At 45.6% G+C, this 21,269-nt stretch overlaps 1 protein-coding gene across 12 annotated transcripts in view; it reads right to left on the bottom strand.

The window, feature by feature from the left end:
* Positions 1–21,269, bottom strand: part of FAM13A (family with sequence similarity 13 member A) — a 349,887-nt gene that overhangs the window by 122,445 nt on the left and 206,173 nt on the right. For 11 of the 12 annotated variants that reach the window (XR_016349492.1, XM_075929587.2, XM_075929580.2 and 8 more), the window contains one exon: positions 8,854–9,026. Coding sequence is in view for 10 of the 12 variants with exons in the window: in XM_075929587.2 (XP_075785702.2) it covers positions 8,854–9,026 (173 nt within the window). In the remaining 2 variants the exon portion in view is untranslated. Of the gene's footprint in view, positions 1–701; positions 1,560–8,853; positions 9,027–21,269 lie in introns of those variants that run through there. The other variant, XM_075929590.2, reaches the window with a different exon arrangement.

The following is a 21,269-nucleotide window of genomic DNA, read 5'->3' as shown; positions in this document are numbered from 1 at the left end:
TTCGAGGTCAGTGGGCTGCCACGCCAATCCACTATGCCTGGTTTAGTCCTCTGGGGGAAAATTAGCAGTGGTTCTTGTCTCCCGCCGCGCCCTTGCCCCAGGCAGGCGGCAACAAATAGTCCAACCCGAGCCTTGATTCCCCCACTCCCTTACCTCAGGATGGAGTGGCAAAGTAAACAATAAGAAGCCAGGCCTTGGCTCAAGGCAGGGCAGCAAAATAAACAGTCCAAGGCCCGGCCTGGGTTCGGGGCAGGCCAGCAATTCAGGGTGGGGCAACAAAGGCAATATTCAAAGCCTGGCTTTGGTTCAGGGCAGGGCGGCAAAGGAAAGCGTTTGAGGATCCCAGCCTTTCGTCAGGGCAGGGCGGCAGGCAAACAGTCTGGAAAAGCCCAGCCTTGGTTCAGGGCGGGGCGGTAAAGAAAACAGTTTGACAGTTCAGAGTAGCATTTGTCTCCTTGCTGGGGAGGAGCAGGCAGCTCAACTGCAGTGGCAGAGAGAGGGAGACTGCCACCCGGTAGGTGGGTGGCAGAGGGGACGCAGGCCCGCCCACTCCACTGCGTCCCAGCCCAGGGCCCGAGAAGCAGCAGTACCAACTCCTGCTGGGTCAGCAGGGGCTCCAGCGTCTAATTGTCCCCAGGCCCAGGCGTCTAATTGTCAGTGCTGTTCCCTGGGCCACTTCCCTTCTCCCCCTCAGCATGTACCTGGGTAGGTCTCTCGGGGAGTCAGAAGGTACCAGATCCAGCTGGGGTCCCGGTGGTCCAGTCTAGTCCACAGCAGCTTCTCCAGAAACCCTGGTGCGGTAAGCAATCCCTCCTGGTTCCCGTCCAGGAGGAGCCCCGGCAGCCAAGCCAGTTCTCCACCTCTCCTGGATCCAGCTCTTCTCCTGGGTGTACAGGGGAGGCTTCTGGTCTCACTGGCTGGCCTTTTATCTCTCTGACCCCACCTCCTGGCTTCTGGCCAGGTGGATCATTAGGGCCAGGTGCAACCTACCAAAGCTCTGGGAGGGGTGCCTCCCCTTTGGGATCAGTGGGCCACCACTCCGACCCACTACAGGGCTGCTGAGGCTATATCTACACTGCAAACAGCAATCTGCAGCTGGTCTGTGCCAGCCAACTCAGGCTCCCAGAGATCCAACTGAGGGACTGTTTCACTTCAGGGTAGACTTGGGCTGCGCCTAAGCTCTGGGAACCTCCCACTTCACATGGTCCTAGAGCCCAGGCTCCAGTCAGAACCTGGAAATCTACAACTGCAAATAAAGTCTCATAGCCCAAGTTAGCTTGCAGAGGCCAACTGTAGACACACCCTTATAGTCCTTAAGCGTCCAGAATAGTTTCCAAAAAAGGAAAGGAAGTCACTTTGCACATAAAATTGAAGAAGACTCTTTTCCCCCCAGATAGCCACTAAAAAGATCGGTCAATCGAATGTAGTTTCTCACATACAGCTAGTGTTAGACCTTTTTCTACATGTACAACTTTTCATTCAAATTAGGATTAGATAATTTCTAAGAGTAAAAGAATTCACTAAAAATCACAGGTTTCTGAATCCATCCCTACTTGATCCTAAAATAAACTAAGGAAGTATAGAAATCATGAGATACGCTTCTGGGGCCAAAGGAGCGCACTTCTCCCCAGGCTGCAGCAGCTCTATGCTGGGGCCGGGGGAGAGGCATATTCTTCTGAACCCAGCAGGGAGCTTCCACAGCCGGGGGAGAGGGGGCATCTCCCCGGCCATGGCAGCTCCGTGCATGGTAGCCCTGACCTGCTGCACAGAGCTTATTAGACAGCTGCTTGGCCAGATAGCTTAGAGTAGCGGTTCTCAAACTTTTTGGGCTCCAGAGCCCTTTACATGCGTAAAAATTGATGCGGAGCCCCTGCGGTCCACTGATTGTATGTGTTGTACTTATGCGGAGCCCCAGCAGTCCATGGACTGTATGTGTTGTACCTATCGATGCTTCCAGTTTGTCAACCTCGCGGAGCCCATGGAGATGTCTCGGCTCTGCAGAGCACAGTTTGAGAAACACTGACTTAGAGGGAACCCTGGTGTAGACAAGCCCTTAGAATGCTCTTCAGCTCTCCTGCCCCCACTATACCACCAGAGAAATTCTAGGTAAAGAGGAAAAAAAAAAGTTGCTAGAAACAAGGTGTCAATGCCTATGTGGATTAATAGTAAGGTGCTTTGAGTCTAGTGTACAGAGCTTAAGCCCAAGAGGTAGTAATTTACCTGCCCTGGGCTGACGAAGACAGGGCATAGGGGTTTGGTTTTTTTTCAGTCAAACCAGGTGTTTTATGAGTGGAAAATAATGTGTTCACATGTTATTTTAATTGACAGTATGACCTGGACAAGGGACAAAATGGAAAGTTCTGACCACACAACTCCTAGATCACAATCACCTAAAATGAAAAAAACATAAATCACAAGAGTCTTTGTTGCTTTTGTTCTGGAAGAATGCAGTTCTTGAAAACTCATTATGTAACAGCTCCTACTGCCAGCGTCTCTCAATACAACAAAGAAGGGAATTGATTGCATATGAGGGTGGAGACAAATGTACTCTCAAAATTAAGTGAGTTAGCTTTGAAAAACTAACTCAATAGAGCCTAAAGCACAGAGAAAACAAATCTCAATTAAATGAAAAAAATTTGCCTCACTAAGACTTTTTTATTAAAGGTAATAATAGAGCCCCACAAAGGTGCTAGACACTATTCAGACATATAGGAAGATATTCCTTGTTCCAAAAAACTTACACTCTCTATTCTCAACCTCACCAGGCCTAAATCTTTGCTCTGTCGTTGAGAAATCAGCAATTTTCTCCAAGATTCAGGGGACCTTACAGGTTGGGAATTGTTGTTTGGCTCTGCTCCCTTATGTAAACCTGTTACAGAGGCTCCGAAGTGATAAGAGAAGTTGTTAGTTTGAGTAATAAATATGTACCAAATGTAATGCCTAGATAAACATAACAATAAAAAAAGCTCTATGTGATTTGTGCAATATGTAATCCAGTTCTTATCACGTGCCACAGAACAATGATAAGTTTTTGCTTGTGTTGCTTTTATAGGAGTTGATAAAAAAAAAGACCACCACAAAGAAGGAAAGAAAAGGGAAATGTTTATATTATGTACATATTTTCAAGTGTACTACTGACACCTCTGCAGTTTACAGCTCCAAGACACAAACATCGTCCTTAAGAATAGGGTGCGGCAATGTACACACCCCACGCCCTGTTTTAACGACATGAACACGGGATCAATGAACTGACAGAAATTAGAACAAGAGACTATATAAGGGTATGTCTACACTACCCCGCTAGTTCGAACTAGTGGGGTAATGTAGGCATACCGCACTTGCAAATGAAGCCCGGGATTTGAATTTCCCGGGCTTCATTTGCATAAGCCGGGCGCCGCCATTTTTAAATCCACGAGGAGTCATTCCACGAGGAGTACAGCTAGTTCGGATTAGAAGCCTAATCCGAACTAGCTACTCCGTCCGCGTGTAGCCGCGCGGCACGGGGTTCGAACTAGCCGGGATTTAAAAATGGCGGCGCCCGGCTTATGCAAATGAAGCCCGGGAAATTCAAATCCCGGGCTTCATTTGCAAGTGCAGTATGCCTACATTACCCCGCTAGTTCGAAGTAGCGGGGTAGTGTAGACATACCCTAAGTTACTTGGTGAAAGAAATGTCAGCATAAATGAAGCTTTCCTTTGAAAACATTCAAAAGGTGAAAGCTATCACAGAGTAGCTCTGCTGGCAAATCCCATGGCAGTTGAGACTGCTGCCATAAACAAAAGTTTATGATCTATGCCACACAGAGAGAATGGAGAGAAAGCACTCCAAAAGCCAGTTTACACTTTCTGACTTCAGACTTGTTACTGTAATATTCAAGGTGCAGGAATCTTCAAGTAATTTTTCTTTAAATTTCCCTGCAGATTTTTCCCCCACCACCTGAACATGTAAATTGGTGATAAAGGCAGGTACTAGGAAAAATGCTTCTTCTCCAGATAAGCCTGTGTGTAACGACTGTGTCTGTCAAGTAGGCTGTTAGTCTTGACCTTTAAAATACTGCCAGGATCAAGAATGGATACAGCCCTAATATGCAATAGCTAAGAGCGTTATGCAGCGAAGTCTTATTAATTGGCAGGGGAGTCATGATATGATGCTAACAGGTCTATAGGTAACAAACACCTGGTAGTCTGCAGGAACAGACACATCCGGAAAGGACCTCTACTCAACACAACACATCCCACTCTGGGCTTTGGCTGGGGAAGTATTTTTCACTCTTCCCTTTGGGCTGTAGAAAGCCTTGCCCTTTCTATTAGTTCACACATTACTTCAACTTTTATGTTAGAGACTTTGGCAGAAGGAGGCCTTTCCTCTTTTGTGATTGGTTACTGAATAAGCATCACACACCCGGTTTCTGAAACAAAAAATAATCCATTTGAGCCTCAATCCAAAACAGTTAAACCATGAATAACTTTATGTGAAAAATTAGTCCCAATGAAGTTAATGAGACCAGTGCTTAAAGTTAAGCGTGTGCTTTGCTGAATAAAAGCAAATGTATGTTCCTCTTTTCTCCTTGTTTTTCTGCTATTGTATGCAAAGCTGTTTGCCCTTTGCATATAGTTTAAAGGTGATATAATTCTTGAGAGAACATACACATTAGGGCAGTGGTCCCCAACGCAGTGCCCACGGGTGCCATGGCACACGCTGGGACATTACTGTGCACCCACCGAGTGATCAGAGCCAGCCCCGCCCGCGGGCACACGGTGCAAGGGCAGTGCCGGACCCTGGGCGTGCAGCGTATGGGCAGCCCCGCCCCCAGGCGCGCGGTACATGGGCTGTGCTGGCCTTGGGCGCATGGCGTATGGGCATCCCCGCCCCTGGGAACGCAGCGCAGGAGCGGAGCCGGCTCCAGGCGCGCAGCGCGTGGGTGATGCCGGCTCCTGGGTGAGCGGCGCCAGCCCCGGAATTGCAGCGCATGGGTGGCACCGGCACTGGGCACACAGCACATGCACGGCCCCGGCCCCGGGCACCCGGCAGCCCCAAAAGGTTGGGGGCCACTGCATTAGGGACTAGCACAAATTGCTGGTACAAACAGTACTCCACCTATTTTGGAAAGACATTATCTCTCTTTATACACACCAAAATATGTAAACCTCAAAATCTGTATCAACAGTCAACATATAGTATAAGACAGGGAATTCAGAAAAGGTAAAATACATATATTATGCTTTGTAATATACCTTGACTGCAAATAATACTTTGCACATTTAAACTTATAAAGGGACCAGTGCTTAAACCAACGTATTAGAATTCTTTGAGACAGTCAAGAAATATGTGAATAAGGGTACGTGTAGACTACCGTGTTTTGTCGACGGAAGTTTTGTCGACAGATACTGTCGACAAAACTTCCGTCGACAATTTGCGTCCAGACACATGGAGTTCTGTCGACAAAGCAAGCTGCTTTGTCGACAGAACTCCGTAGTCTGGACGCAGTGTTACAGGCAATAATACCTTCTGTCGATAGAGTTCTGTCGACAGAAAGTGTTATGCCTCGTAAAAGGAGGTATACCAGCGTCGACAAAACTGCGGAGTTCTGTCGACGTTATGTCGACAGAACTCCGCGGTAGTGTAGACGCTGGTATTGTTTTGTCGACAAAAGTCCACTTTTGTCGACAAAACTAGGTAGTCTAGACACACCCTAAGGATGATCAATGGATAGACTTTGGGAAAGGTCCAACACCAAAGGCTCTTAAGCAAAGTAAGCAGTGTTGTGATAAGAGAGAGGGTCCTCTTGTGGATCAGTTACTGGTTAAAAATAGAAAACAAAGAACAGAGGTAAATTGTGGGGTAACCACGAATCTGCACTGGGACCTATGCTGTGCAAAATATTTATAAATGATTTGGGAAAAGAGGGTGAACAGTGAGATGGCAACATTTGTATAAGATACTAAATTACTCAAGATATTTAAGGCCAAAGCAGCCTGCGAAGAATTCCAAAAGGATCTCACAAAACTGGATGACTGGGCAATACGATAGGAGAAATTCAATGTTCATGAGTGCAAAGTAATACACATTTGGAAAACATAATCCAAATTATACATACAAAATGAGCAAGTCTAAACTGACACTCAAGAAAGAGACCTTACAGCCATGGAGGATAGTTTTCTGGAAACATCTGCTCAATGAATAGTGGCAATACAAAGAGCTAAAAAATATTAGCAATTGTTAGGAAAAGGGATAGATAATAAGATAAAATATTATATTGCTACTATGTAAATCCACAGTACATCTATATCTTGAATACTGCATAGAGCAACCAGTACTATATCTCAATACAAGTATATTACAATTGAAAAAAGTACAGAAGAAGTCAAGAAAAATGACCAAGGATGTGGAACAGCTCTATCTGAGGATAGATTAAAAAGACTGGGGGTATGTCTACACTATAAAGTTTTGTCGGAAAAAACAGCCATTTTTCCGATAAAACCTCAGTTACGTCCACACTGCAATTGTGTTCCTCCAAAAGTAAATCAAAAGAACATAGGGTTTTTTCCAGCCTTGGTAATCCTCTCTCTATAAGGAAGAAGCCTTTTTAACATAAGAATGGCTGTACTGGGTCAGACCAAAGGTCCATCTAGCCCAGTATCCTGTCTGCCCACAGTAGCCAGCACCAGGTGCCCCAGAGAGGGTGGACCGAAGACAATGATCAAGCGATTTGTCTCCTGCCATCCTTCTCCAGCCTCTGACAAACAGGCCAGGGACACCATTTCTATCCCCTGGCTAATAGCCTTTTATGGACCTAACCTCCATGAAATCATCTAGCTTCTCTTTAAACTCTGTTATAGCCTTCACATCCTCCTCTGGCAAGGAGTTCCACAGGTTGACTACACGCTGTGTGAAGAAGAACTTCCTTTTATTAGTTTTAAACCTGCTACCCATTAATTTCATTTGGTGTCCTCTAGTTCTTCTATTATGGGAACTAATAAATAACTTTTCTTTATCCGCCCTCTCCACACCACTCATGATTTTATAGACCTCTATCATATCCCCCCTCAGTCTCCTCTTCTCTAAACTGAAAAGTCCCAGTCGCTTTAACCTCTCTCATATGGGACCTGTTCCAAACCCCTAATCATTTTAGTTGCCCTTTTCTGAACCCTTTCCAAGGCCAAAATATCTTTTTTGAGATGAGGAGACCACATCTGTACACAGTATTCAAGCTGTGGGTGTACCATAGTTTTATATAGGGGCAGTAAGATATTCTGTATCTTATTTTCTATCCCTTTCTTAATAATTCCTAGCATCCTATTTGCCTTTTTGACCACCGCTGCACACCGTGTGGACGTTTTCAGAGAACTATCCACGATAACTCCAAGATCTCTTTCCTGATTTGTCATAGCCAAATTAGCCCCCTCATACTATACGTATAGTTGGGGTTATTTTTCCCAATGTTCATTACTTTACACTTAATCCACATTAAATTTCATTTGCCATTTTGTTTCCCAGTCACTCAGTTTGGTGAGATCTTCTTGGAGTCCCTCAAAGTCTGCTTCTGTCTTGACTATCCTAAACAATTTGGTATCATCCACAAACTTTACCACCTCACTGCTTACCCCTTTCTCCAGATCATTTATGAATAAGTTGAAAAGGATTGGTCCCAGGACTGACCCTTGGGGGATATGACTAGTTACCCCTCTCCATTCTGAAAATTTGCCATTTATTCCTACCCTTTGTTTCCTGTCTTTTAACCAGTTCTCAATCCAAGAAAGGACCTTCCCTCTTATCCCATGGCCATGTAATTTACACAAGAGCCTCTGGTGAGAGACCTTGTCAAAGGCTTTCTGAAAATCTAAGTATACTATATCTACTGGATCCCCCTTGTCCGCATGTTTGTTAACCCCTTCAAAGAACTCTAATAGATTAGTAAGACATGTAAGAGCTCTTTCGGAAAAAGGTGTGTGTGGACAAGGAGGAGGGTGGTGTTTTTTTTTTTTTTTGTTTTTTTTTTCCCGAAAAAAGAGGCCTGCAGGTGCCCTGGTGGACACTCCATCCAAATTAATCAGGACTCTATAGTTCCTGTCTCCTGGCCCCTCTTAAAGCTGCAGGCACCCTGGACAAGCCTTGTGGCAGGAAGCCGGCCAGAGAGCAGCACCTCACTGCGCGGCTCTCTCTGCCACAGGCCTTTCCACTCATGGCTCAGCCTCAAGCCCTCCGCAACTCCCCTGGCCCTCACAGGATTAAGTTCTACCAGTTTGTGAAATTTGTTTCCATGCAATATTAAACTTAATATAATAAACTGAAAAAAGCAAAAATGAATTGATGCACTTTTATTACAGTTTGGGTCAGAAATTTTATTTCTGAAGTATTTTAAGATACCCTTCTTCCCTCATCACTGGCTCATACCAGAAATAGTTAAAGAGTCCCCCTCCCCCACACCTCCAGCCCAGGAAACATAAAATTGAAGACATAAAAATAGCTTAGGGATGTATCCTGTTCATAAGAGTTTATTTGAATATTTTCCACAGTTCACAGTTAGCATCTTGGAAATACATTAGTCTTAAATCATGGATTTCTTAAATTCCATTTCTAAGAGTGTTAGGGCATTCTGGAATCTGGGGGGATCATGGTCCCCTTGCTTAATAGGCATGCAGCATAATGCTCTATTCCATGCGGATGGGAATATGACGCAGGCCCTATATAACGTGAAAGGTGCTGGCTGCTTTAAGATTAAAATATGAGCATCAGCATCATTTACAATATTCCTACAAAGCTACACACCAGTTTTATGTCCTGGCTCTATATTAATACTCTGAATAGAAACACATTCACCAATGTATTTTATGAAAAGAAAGGAACACTAACCTGCAGAAGAATGCAGCACTGTTAATGAAAGAGATTTCATCTGCTAGATCCATCTCCTGCAAACATGCACTGCTGTCAGTTAATCGGAGGCTGACCTGAGGAAATCCATATGACAACTCAGGCTGTGGCAAGAGGCATTCCTGTATAAATCCTTCCCTCGTGGACTTTGCAATCTAGAGAAGAAAAGAAAGAACAAAATGAAAATGAAAGATGAGCAAGGCAGCCTTTCCAGCTAATTGGTTACAGAAATACATGTTAGAATAGTGTATACATAACAAAGAATGGCAGGCTGCAAGACATGTGTATAAAATACATATGAACCAAATCTTTTACTAGATGACTACAATAAAAAAATGTAAAGACCGAAAAGATGTATCAGTTGATAACATAAGAGCGCCAATGAAATTAACCAAAAGATGGGAATTGCAGTCACCAGAAAGTTACTTTCTACATGATGACTATCGTAGATGACTAAAAGACAATTTTTTCTTGAGATCAAAAGGAAAAATAGACTGTGAAAGATAGGAAGTAGTAGCAATGTTAGGACTGCTCATATTTTTAAACATTAAAGTTAATGTCAAAACATACTGTGTGATTGCTCTCCAGAATAAATATATTTACAAGGATGCTCAAAAATAGCAAGGTTTAATTTTTGGAAAAATCTCTCAGTGATGAATCCCCCACACATACATTAATGCATGACTCTCACTGACATACACAGAGAGAGACAGACAGACTTTTACCCTGAAAGTATAGGAAGCATAAACAGGTCTCCAAAGAAAAAAAATTTACAACACAAGAAAAATATTAGTTCTTTAGAAGAGAGGTAGCTGTGTTAGTGTAACTTAAAACAAAAAACAAAATCAACAATGATTCTGTAGCACCTTAGAGACTAACAAAAGTATATAAATAGTAACATGAGCTTTTGTAGGCACAACCCACTTTTTCAGATGACAAATGGAATGGGTTGTGCCCAGGAAAGCTCATGATACTATTTATATACTTTTGTTAGTCTCTAAGGTACTACAGGGCCATTGTTGGTTTTTAAATTGTAGTAGTTCTTTAGGAGATCTACAGAAGTCTTGTAGGAATTAGGGGTAAAAAGGAGGGACTGGATGAATTTCCTTGAATTAATCAGGGGTACCAGGTTTGAAGACATTTTGGTGGTCCCAGAATGCCTAGATCCTGCACTCTTTCCCACCCAAAGTCCCTCCCCCCATACACACCTGCCTAAGCCTTTGAGATGGAGTTTGGGTGGGGGCTTTGGGCAGGCCCTTGGAGAGCATTTGGGTGCTGAGTACAGGCTCTGGGCTAGGGTAGCAGTATGGGGTGCAGGAGATTGGGGTGCAAGAGGAGGTACAGGCTCTGGGAGGGAGTTTGGGTGCAAGAGCGGGTGAGGGGTCAGGCTCTGGGACTGTATTTACGTTTGGGAGGGGTGTAGAGTGCAGACTCTGAGATGGAGTTTGGGTGCTGGGTGCAGGCACTGGGCAGGGGTAGATGGGGGTGCAGGATGGGGTATGGGGAGAAGGCTCTGGGAGGAGGTGGGGTGCAATGGGTGCAGCCCCTGGTACCTGGGACAACCACCTCTGTCAATGGCTTCTAGGCAGGGGTGGGCCAGGGGAGTCTCCATGCACTGCTATCCATAGGCATTGCCCTCACAGCTTCCTATTTGATGCAGGGCCACTGGGGGCAGCGTGCAGAGGCACCCCCAGAAGAATGCAGGTTTGCACATGTTGGCAGCCGTTCTAGCCCTGCTGCTCTGCCTGTGGTGAGAGTCCCCAAGACATTTTTATATCAGCCGGCGAGCCATAGGACACAGAAGGGGGGTGCATGCGGGAGTGGCAGGCAGGACCAAGGGAGAGATTCGGCCCCAAACTGTGATGGAACCAGACCCAGGCCAGGAATATTCCTGGGGCCCAGGACCCATAGAACTCGCTGCCCATGGAAGTAATTACACATGGAACAACTGTTACTTGGGGAGAAAAGGGATTTATATTGTTCTGTTGCCAATGACGCCAATGTGTGGCCCATGACAAATTTTGTTTACAATTGCCCACGTGCAGGGTTGCCAGATTCCTCTGGTTTCAATCTCCATAGTTTTTTCCCCACCAGTGTTACTGAAGTGACACGCGTGTTAAAGCAAGGGCGTGTGAAGTGTGGTGGGAGGTGACTGTCCCTAAGACTGGCTGTGGCCTTTCTTCGGATCATGGATGTTTCCAGATCAGAGAGCCCTGGGGCCAAGAGCTCAGTGGCAGCCTGGCTGGGGCTGATATTCTAGCCAGGACAGAGAACGAGGAGCCAGCTGAGGTGAAAAAGGAGCCAGCGGCAAGGAGGGGCAGCAGGCTGGGAGAGGGGGAGGGACAGTGGCAGGGGACCTCCCTGGTCTGGCAAATTACCTTTTTCAGGACCAGTCACGTCCTGAAGGTTCTGGACCAGGGAGGTCCAACCTGTGTAATACCACTGCTGGGTGGTGCTGTGTATCACATACAAACTCTGAGGAACAATTATGCTTGAAGGACCACATCTAAGGCTAGGATTTTCATTGCACAATTACAACACATCAGTTACACACAGAGATGAAAAGAAATGCTTCATTCTCTATTTAATACTATTTGCAACTTAGCAACATGACAACATTGTAGCATAACACCATATTAATGTGGTTATTTGCCCCACAACATAACACACAAATAGGAACAATGTACTTTTATCCTAACTTCACTGCGTTTTTTACATCCTTTTTGGCCCAAATTCTGTTTTCATTTACACCCATATAAAACTGGAGCAACTCCCTTTCATTGAATAAGATTATTCTGCAACTAGAACCTCTTTCATCCAGATGAATGACTGAAAGACAATGCCCATTATCTGGTACTACAGTTTTTAAGTGAGTCTATGAAAAAAATACCATAATGACAATGATAAGGACCCTGGATACTGCATCAAAAAATGAACAGTGAAAAATGAACTTCTCAAGAGGTTTAGCATAGATCCGTGAGGCATGCAGATGAGTGAACTCTTGCAACAGGGTGAATCACCAGCACCACTGGCCATTTGTTCATACCCTAGTCATGTCCAGGAATGAGGAACCACAAAGTGACATAGTGCTCTCCCATCAGCCCACAAGGTGGATGGTATTGCCCATAATGGCCCCACCTTGGCACAGCAGCAAGACTCAATAGACTGCGGTTCAGTGTCCCCTCCTTTCCTTCCCCTTCCCTCCTGACACACATCTATTTTCAGTGAGGATTTGAGTTTGTTGTTTACCAAACTGCAGCCACAGAGCCAGAGGCTCAGCTAGTGATTTTTACACTGGCACAGCAAATGCAACATTCCCTGCAGAATCCGGGAAAAAAATCAGGTCATGTAGCTATCATTCCTCCCTCACAGCAACAACAAAGAAATGTTAGAAATGTTCTCACATAGCAGAAAACTCACTGATCGATATCAAGACGCCCTGTAACACAGTAGATCAGAAGCCAAGAAGTAAACGTCTAACCTTCACCTTCCTTGTGTTGAGAACAACAGCCATAGCTATCCTAGGGAATTTCTACCCTTGATTTTAACATCAAGCCTGCACAGCTTCCCGGATCGCCGGGAGCCAGTGCTTACAGCTTCAGCCCCACGGGGGGAGAAAATGGATGCCGAGGTTCAGGGCTTCCAGCATGCAGCATAAACACTTGCCTGGACTGGATGAAATTAAGCAGGAGCCTGGATCCAGCCCGTGGGCCAGAGGTTCCCCACTCCTGTTCTACACACTGGCCTGATAAAGGCTGGTTAAGAACAGGAGTCCAAGGGCTATACAGTGAAAGCTAGTAAGGGTAAATGTCATGAATTTGGGAGGTTAAAAATGTAGACAAGTTTCCCTTCCCCAATCCCTCACCCTTCGACTCTTTCCACATTCACCAAGGATATTCTTCAGCCTGGGTCATACCCCAGCATAGGTTGCATAGGCAGAGTTGTCAGGTGTCTGGTTTTCGCCTGGACTGTCCATTATTTGGGTCACCCATCGGGTAAAAAAAAAAAACAAAAAACAAAAAACAGAAAATACCGGACATGTGAAATGTTCACATGTCCGGTATTTCCTCTTTCCTTAGGATGGAAGCCCGGTGGGGACAATTTTCCCCTGCCACATCTGGGAGTGTGTGGAGGGGGAGAGGTGAGTGAGGAGTATGGGGCCATTTAAAGGCACAACACCCCTCCTTTTTTTTTTGATCAACAACTTTGGTCTCCTCCCCCTCTGCCCTTTTTTTTGGCTCAACAAAATTTTTTCCCCAGTGTTTTTTTTTGGCGGTGTGTTTGGTATTTTTTGTTAAACCGTCTGGCAACCTTGTGCATAGACAATCCTGTGACAGTCAGGAGGACAGAATCCTCCCTTTGCAAGCTCTACAGCAGCAGGGCCCTCACATGGCTGCCCTAATACAGTCAGCACTAGCAACCTTTGCCTCCTTGTGCTGGGGTTAATAGATTTATGGGTTCTGCCCTGAAGTCCTGCCTATTTATGTCTGTCCCATCCCCCTCTCTGCAAGGAGCCCTGCCTCCAGCTCATAAGAGCCACATTGCTGGGGTCTGCTGTTGCACTCTGTTAGGGTCAGTATTTGCTGCAATCCCAAATGTATCCTTAATTCCTCACAAACAGGGCAATGCTAACACTATATAGCAAATTTGTGTGGGTTACTATTCTCCTAAACAAAAATCAGAAACTCTCTGTTGTGTTCAAAGGTCAGCCCAAGGGAGGCAAAGCTATTGCATACATGAGAAGTTATTTGTAGTTACTGAGGAATGATTTTTTTTTTAAAGGCAGGATTTTGCTTTGGGAGATGCCTTAAAAATTCTGTACATTTCCCACCATATCCACAAAAGTGTTAACCTCACTATGATTGTTATCAATGTCTTGCATTCCCACCCACAGAACACAGTAATCATGTTAAAAATAGGAGTTGCTGAAGACTGCACTGGAGAAAAAAAGAGAGTTACTCTCCCTGTGCACTAGCGAGGTTTCTTCGAGATGTGCGTCCCTGTGGGTGCTCCACTCTGGTGCGTTCTTACGCTGGTGCCCGGAGATTTTTCTAGCAGTGCTCTGCTGCACCGCACATGCTCTATCACTAATCTGTGCAAGTAAGGGAACCAAGTTTGCCTCAACCATGCTGGTGCAATCAAGACCATAAGAGCGCGTTCTTGCCTGATTTTCATGATAATTCTGTGCATTAAAAGAAACAGTGGGAACACGTATAGGAGGGTTGTGCCCCATTTCCGCAGAAAGTGTCTTCTACAGATTCCTTTCCCTGGGCTGCTCTGGAGCAGAAAAGACGGAATTTTTTATTGGCTCGGATTGTGAATAGATCTAGGTGTGGCTGTCCCCATTTGAGGAATACTTCATTGAGGGCTCAAGAGCCTATTTCCCATTCATGATGGTCTGGGAAGATACGGCTGAGGGAGTTTGCTGTCACATTGAGTACCCCTGGGAGGTAGGTGGCTAGGGGGGTGATGTGGTGTGTAATGCACCAGTTCCATAGTCTCAATGCTTCCATATGCAGGGAAGTAGACTGGGCCCCACCCTGACAGTTGATATAATACATGTACATGATATTGTCTGTCATGACATTGGTTGTCTTGTGAGATATGTACTCTAGGAAATGACAGCATGCATAATGGACTGCCCTGAGTCTTAGCAGGTTGATGTGTAATGTTTGTTCGCTAAACTACCATTTGCCTTGTACAGTGTGGGGTCCCAAGTGGGATGGATCTGTAGTGATGGTAACCGTGGGGGTTAGTTGTTGAAAGGATACCCCCTGTAGTATGTTGGTTGGTTCCGTCCACCAGTCCAGAGAGTTGAGGGCATGTGGTGGAATAGTGATGGTTTTGGAGAGGGGATCTCTGGAGGGAATATAGAGAGTAGCTAGCCAACACTGGAGGCACCTCTTGGGTAGTCTGGCCAATCGCACCACACAGGTGGTTGCAGCCATGTAGCCCTGAATTTTGAGGCATTTGCACACTGTTGTTGTTGGGGTTGCACATGCTGCCATTATGAGGTTCTGAAGGGCTCTGAATCTGTGTTTTGGTAACACTGTCCTGGCTGAAATGATATTGAAGCGTGCCCCTATGAACTCCAGAGTTTGAGGGGGTTGGAGTATAAATTTTTGGTAGTTTATATGAAAACCAAGTTCGAGTAGGAGGTTGATGGTCGTATTGACCATGATCAGTGCTTCTTGAAACGATATGCCCTTTCTTAGGCAGTTGTCGAGGTATGGAAATACTATTGTGCCTTGGTGTCGTAGGTCTGCCTGAGTCTTGGAGAAACTCTGGGGGGCTGTTGGAAAGCCAAATGGGGGAACTCAATATTGGTAGCATTAGTCTCCCACCATAAAGTGTAGGAAATGTTTGTGAGCAGGATGTATCGTTATGTGGAAGAATGTCTCTCGAAGGTCGAGAGCTGAGAGCTGATCTCCTTGAAGGCTGGAATAATTGTGGCTAATGTTACCATCTTGAGCCTTCTGTATGTTACGTATTTGTTGAGCCTCGTTAGATCTAAAATGGGTCTCCACCTACCAGTTTTCTTTTGGTTTAGGAAGTATGTTGAATAGAATCCCCTCCCTTGAAAGGCTGTTGGCACTGGCTCTATCGCTCCTATATGCAGAAGGTGTTGGACCTCCTATTGGAGGAGGATGTCATGACAGGGGTCCCTGAAGAGGGACATGGAGGGGTGGGGATGGGTAGGGGAAATAGCGATGAAGGGGATGGAGTAAGCCCACTTTGATGAGCTCCAGTACCCATCTATCTGATGTTATTTGTGCCCACTGGTGTAAAAAGGTCTGGAGGCAGTGACTGAACTGTAGTTGTCCAGTTGATGATGTGGCCATAGCAGGGGTGTCTCTGGTTCCTAACCAAACCTTAAAATTCGCTGCTTACATGAAGAAGGCTGGGACACTGTGGGTTGCTGCTGGTGCTGAGGTCTGTGCTGTTGAGCTCTGTGTTTTTGTCTAAAATTGTACCAAGGTTGCTGTCTGTACTGCTCCATAGCTCTTGGATAGGTGTTGTATCTGAACTTCTTACTAGGTGGTGTGTACATGCCAAAAGTTCTGTGTGTTGTTTGGGAGTCCTTCACAGAGTCTAAGACTTCATCCGTTTTTGCAGCAAAAAGGTTAGTTTTATCGAATGGGAGGTCGATTTTGTGCTGTAGCCCCTTGGGTACACAGGATGCCTGGAGCCATGAAGCCCTACACATGACAATGGTGGTTGCAGCGGTGCATGCTGCGGTGTTGGCCATGTCTTACCCTAAACAATTATTCTAATAAACTTTTTCATAAGCTAAGCAGCCGCCTAGCTTGGCCCTGATCCTCCCCCCTGTTCAATCTTAGATGTTTCAAGCAGGCATCCTAGGTAAGTGGGGGTAAGGGAGGTTTCCTGGCTTCTGGCGACTGTCCCTATCATTTGCCCAAGGTGAGAATTCTTTGGTTTCAGTTCAAGTTCCAAAATGGGTTTCAGCATAAGGTGGCCTGAGCACATGACTTTGCAGGACCAACCACAGTTTGGGATTTCTGGAAAAACATGATTACTTACCTTTGGTAAATGTTCTTTGAGATGTATTGCACATGTCCAGTCCAATAGGTGGCGCATGTGCTGTGTGCACAATCATTGTAAAGCTTTTCCCCTAGCAAGGGACCAGGCTGGCCTGCAGACTCTGCAGCTATTGTCAAGAGCCATCACCCAAGAAGAACGATGTCTCTATGGAGACTGGGGCAGTACGATAGCTGGCCTTCCTTTATGGCGTGGTCCCACAGCTATAGGCGTGGGTGGCACTGGCATTGACAGGATTTCCTGTGCTGCCTGCTCATAGCGTTCCAATAGGTGACATGCAAGCAGTTTACCTGGAGGAAGGGTTGGAGATCAATGCGCAGCTCTCTGGAGAACTACCCTCCCAAACGCTGCAGCATCCCAGGCTTGCTGCGTGATGGTGCAGTGTGTCATGAAAGTGTGTATGGAGAACCACGTCACTGCTCTGCAAATGTCCTGACCGGGGACTTGCACAAGGAATGCCAGCAAGGAAGCCTGCACCCTTGTGGAGTAAACGGTTAGGGTCAGAGCTGGGACTCTGAGCAGGTCCTGATGCAGGACGTGATCTAGGAAGAGAGACACTGGGACAAGATGGGAAGTCCCCTCATCCATTTTGTTATTTCAATAAAGAATTGTGGTGATTTACAAAACAACTTAGCGCATTCAATGTAAAAATGTAAATACACCTGACCTCCATGGGCAGAAAAATGTCCTGGTTGACATGAAAGTGTCAGAAACGCCAGGAGCTGACAGAGTTGCCCCTTTTCCTTATAAAAGCCCTGTGACGGGGTGTCTGGCCCGCACTGGCTTTTTAAGGGTAAAACCCAGCCCTGGGAGAGGGCTGAGTGCAAAGCCCACAGCTGAGACAGGTATTGCCCATTAGGGCCCAGCTGTGCACTGTATAAATAAGGACTCCAGGAGTGTGGAAGGGCAAGACTCTTGCTCTAGCTGGGGAGCAGGAGGGAAGCTGGAGGCTTCCTGGGACAGAGCAGTGCTGGGGAAAAGCAGGCAGGGCTAGGGAAGCTCTGGCCTAACCTCATTCTCAGGCTGCAGAGCCGTAGGTCTCAGAGTGCTAGGGCTGCAGGGAGGCAAGATAGGCAAAAGCAGCAGGCCTGCCCCCATCCAATGATGAGTGGCCATTTCAGACTGCAGTTTACCCCTGTGGCAGGGGTAGATGATGACTGGCAGTGGGTCAATTAGGCAAGGTGGGCAGAGGAAAAGAAAGAGTTACTCACTTTGGGTGTGTCTAGACTACAGGGTTTTATCGACAAAAGTGGACTTTTGTCGACAAAACTAAACCTGCGTCTACACTTCCGCTGAGTTCTGTCAACATAACGTCGACAGAACTCAGCAGTTTTGTTGATGCTGGTAAACCTCATTTTACGAGAAATAACGCCTTTTGTCAAGTGAGTTCTGTCAACAGAAAGCGTTATTGCATCTAAACTGTCCTTTGCAGCTACACTGCCATGTCGACAAAGCAGCTTGCTTTGTCGACAGAACTGGATGTAGTTTAGACGCTCTTTGTCGACAGAAGCCTGTAGTCTAGACATACCCTTTGTGCAGTAATGGTGGTTCTTCGAGATGTGTCCCCATGGGTGGCTCCACTCTGGGTTCTGGTGCGTTCTTGCGCCAGCGACTGGAGACTTTTCTAGCAGTTTCTACTGTGCCGTGCACATGCCACAGTACCCCCTTGTGTCATTGGAATCCATTAGGCACACGCGGCACAGCTCCTCTATTCCTTCTCTACCCGTTGGAGCATAAGGCTCCAAAGCAGGGGAAGAAGGGAGGGTAGTGGAGCATACACTGGGACACATCTCGAAGAACCACCGTTACTGCACAACTTCTCCTTTGAGTGGTCCCCATGGGTGCTCCACTCTGGGTGACTACAGAGCAGTTGTCAGCTCACAGAGGTGGGTTTGGAGCCATGTGGTAGTCACTGTGGACAGTACCATGTGTCCCACTGCCATGGAAGATGTAACACTGCTCTACAGTCAAAATGCTTCTGAAATAAATGTAGTCAAACTTTACTAATCCTGGGTCACTGAGAACGAAAATGATGCTTAAAATTGTTGATTGGCTCTAGTTTTCAAGATATGCTATTGGGTCAGTATATACAACCCTTGACTTGTGAGTGGCAGAGGATAAGTGAGTTATAAAGGGAAGGGATCTCAGTTTAAACCAGAAATTACTAAAATACATCTTTGACTGGATCTATGAATAAATCTATGACTGGGTTTGGACAGTACTTGTTTTTTAGGCAAAACAATGAATGATGCAATCTGAAGCTGGTATTGCATCATACATGATATGAATTGCATCATGTTATTCCTAGAAGTCATGGAGCTTACATCACTCTGCTGAACAAATTGCCCTATATCAGCTCTAGAAATCATACAGTGTCATGCTCTCTTATTTGTCAGTGTTTGATTTTTCAAAGGGACACATTTCTGTTTAGCCAAAGTGAGCAGAGATGTCTCGTACTTGTGTGAACAGTGCAGATAACTTCTGCTATGTTTGTGGTGAAGTGACTTTTGCATCACAAAAGCGCAGTATAACCACTATGGTTAAGAAAGCCTATCACCTATATTTTGGCTCCAACAGTCATTGGAACCTGGGAGGAAAAGTGTTCAGCATCCACCACTTGTTGAATCAAGGAAGATTTTGTTACCACCCTTACACATCAAGCTGGGTCTGATGAAGAACTTTGTCAAGGCCATGGAAAAAACACAAGCAGCTTTCAAGTACAGGCAGTCCCAGGGTTACGTACAAGATAGGGACTGTAGGTTTGTTCTTAAGTTGAATTTGTATGTAAGTCGGAACTGGTACATATTGTAGGGGAAACTCTAGCCAAACATTTCTCCAGAGCTCAGTTTTATTCTCCCACACCTCACTTCCCTCAGTCCTTTATTCTCAAGCTGAGGTGTCTGCTGAGAAAAGCCGCTCCGCATCTCCCTGGTCTGCTGGGGGAGGGGCGCTAGCTTCACGTCTCCCTGGTCTGCTGGGGGGAAGCAGCTAGTGCGGGGTTGCCTCACCGCATTTGTAAGTAGGGATCTGATGTAAGTCGGATCCATGTAACACGGGGACTGCCTGTACCTCCGTGGAAAATTTCCAAGGTTAAGTGAAGCTAAGATAAAGGAAGGTGTCTTTGTTGGTCCTCAGATTCGTGAACTTCTTTGAGATGATGCATTTGACGATGCACTGCGTGGCAAGGAAAGCCTTCCAGTTAGTGGCAATAAATTTTCTCGGAAACAACAAGACAGACAACTACAGGTTGTTGGTGGAAAACCTCCTCAAGGCATACAAAAGCCTTGGTTGCAACATGTCACTAACGATACATTTTTTGCACTCTCATCTAGATTTTTTTCCACCAAACTACAGAGCAGTGTGCGACGAGCACGGCGAGCGATTTCACCAGGACATTGCAACAATTGAGAAACGCTATCAGGGCAAATGGAGCCCATCAATGCTTGCAGACTATTGCTGGACAGTGACAAGAGATGCTCCATTTAATGAATACAAGAGACAAGCCAAGAAGCATTGAGTAGACACTGAATAGGACTAAACTATGTACATAATAGTTTTTTGCCTTTTGTTTCATAATAAATTTTATTTATATAACCCTTTTGCTGATTTTTAAAGTGTTACATAAACAGGACAGGTGAAATATTATCATGTAAAGCAACCATAAACACATGAAAAGACCTAGGTTTACAATTTATGATTAAAACTCTACTATCTACACAATATACATAGACGTAAAATGTAAAAACTTAAATATCTTGGAAACAGTAGCCAATCAGTTGTTTTAATTGTCATATTTGAATTCAGCACATCAAAATACATAATAAATAGCACATTTTATCTCTGAAGCAGATGACTTCTAAAAAATTGTAGACCAGTGTAAATGAAGAGGAGAAAGTGTAATGTTGCGCGAATGTGTGGTCAGATGACCAGGTGTTTGTGTTGCAGATGTCTTGAAGAGGAACGCTGCTAAGGAAGGCAGCTGTGAAAGACATCGCTCTGGTGGAATGAGCTGTGTTGCTTTCAGGTAAGTCTTTTTCATATAATGTATAACATGTTTGAATACAGGAGGTGATCCATTTCAAAATCCTCTGAGATGAAACTGCTTGTCCTTTGGTTTATTCAGCATAGGACAAAAACAACGTAGGGGAGACTCGCCAGGGTCTGGTTCGTTCCACATAAAACTCCAGTGCTCTACAGACATCGAGAGTGTGCCATGTGGCCTGAACTGGATTGGCATGCGGCTTAGGAAAAAAGGCAGGTAAGTGTATGGGTTCGTTGACGCGGAAGGGAGAAGGGACTTTGGGGAGGAACTTCGGGTGGGGTCGGAGTATCATTCTGTCCTTTGTGAACACCGTGTATGGGGCTTCAGCCATCAAGGCGGCGAGTTCGCTCACCCTCCTACTGGAGGTTATTGTGACCAGGAAGGACACCTTCATGGAAAGGTGAGACCAAGAACAGGTGGCTAGAGGCTCAAACGGTGGCTTTGTCAGGCTTTTTAGAACATGTTTCAGATCCCAGACAGGGATCAGAGGGCAGACGGGTGGGAAAGTGTTTTGCAGGCCCTTAAGGAACCATTTTGTTATCAGATTAGCGAGGAAGGAAACCCGATCGGTGGAATGATAAAAAGCTGCTATGGCAGCAGCGTGGACCTTGATGGTGCTAAGAGTGAGGCCTGACTGTTTCAGGGATAATAAGTAGTCCAACAAAATAGGGAGGGGGGCGGACTCCGGATGTGTTGTATGTGAACAATTAAACCAGTGAGAAAATCTATTCCATTTATATAGGTATGTTCTCCTGGTGGACTGTCTTCTACTGTTGATCAGTATCTCTTTCACTGG

This window comes from Pelodiscus sinensis, chromosome 4 (genome assembly GCF_052426305.1).
Source record: "Pelodiscus sinensis isolate ZL-2025 chromosome 4, ASM5242630v1, whole genome shotgun sequence".
In the NCBI taxonomy this organism is placed as follows: Eukaryota; Metazoa; Chordata; order Testudines; family Trionychidae; genus Pelodiscus; species Pelodiscus sinensis.
The sequence above is the reverse complement of the archived record's forward strand: the minus strand, read 5'-3'. Positions and strand labels throughout refer to the sequence as shown.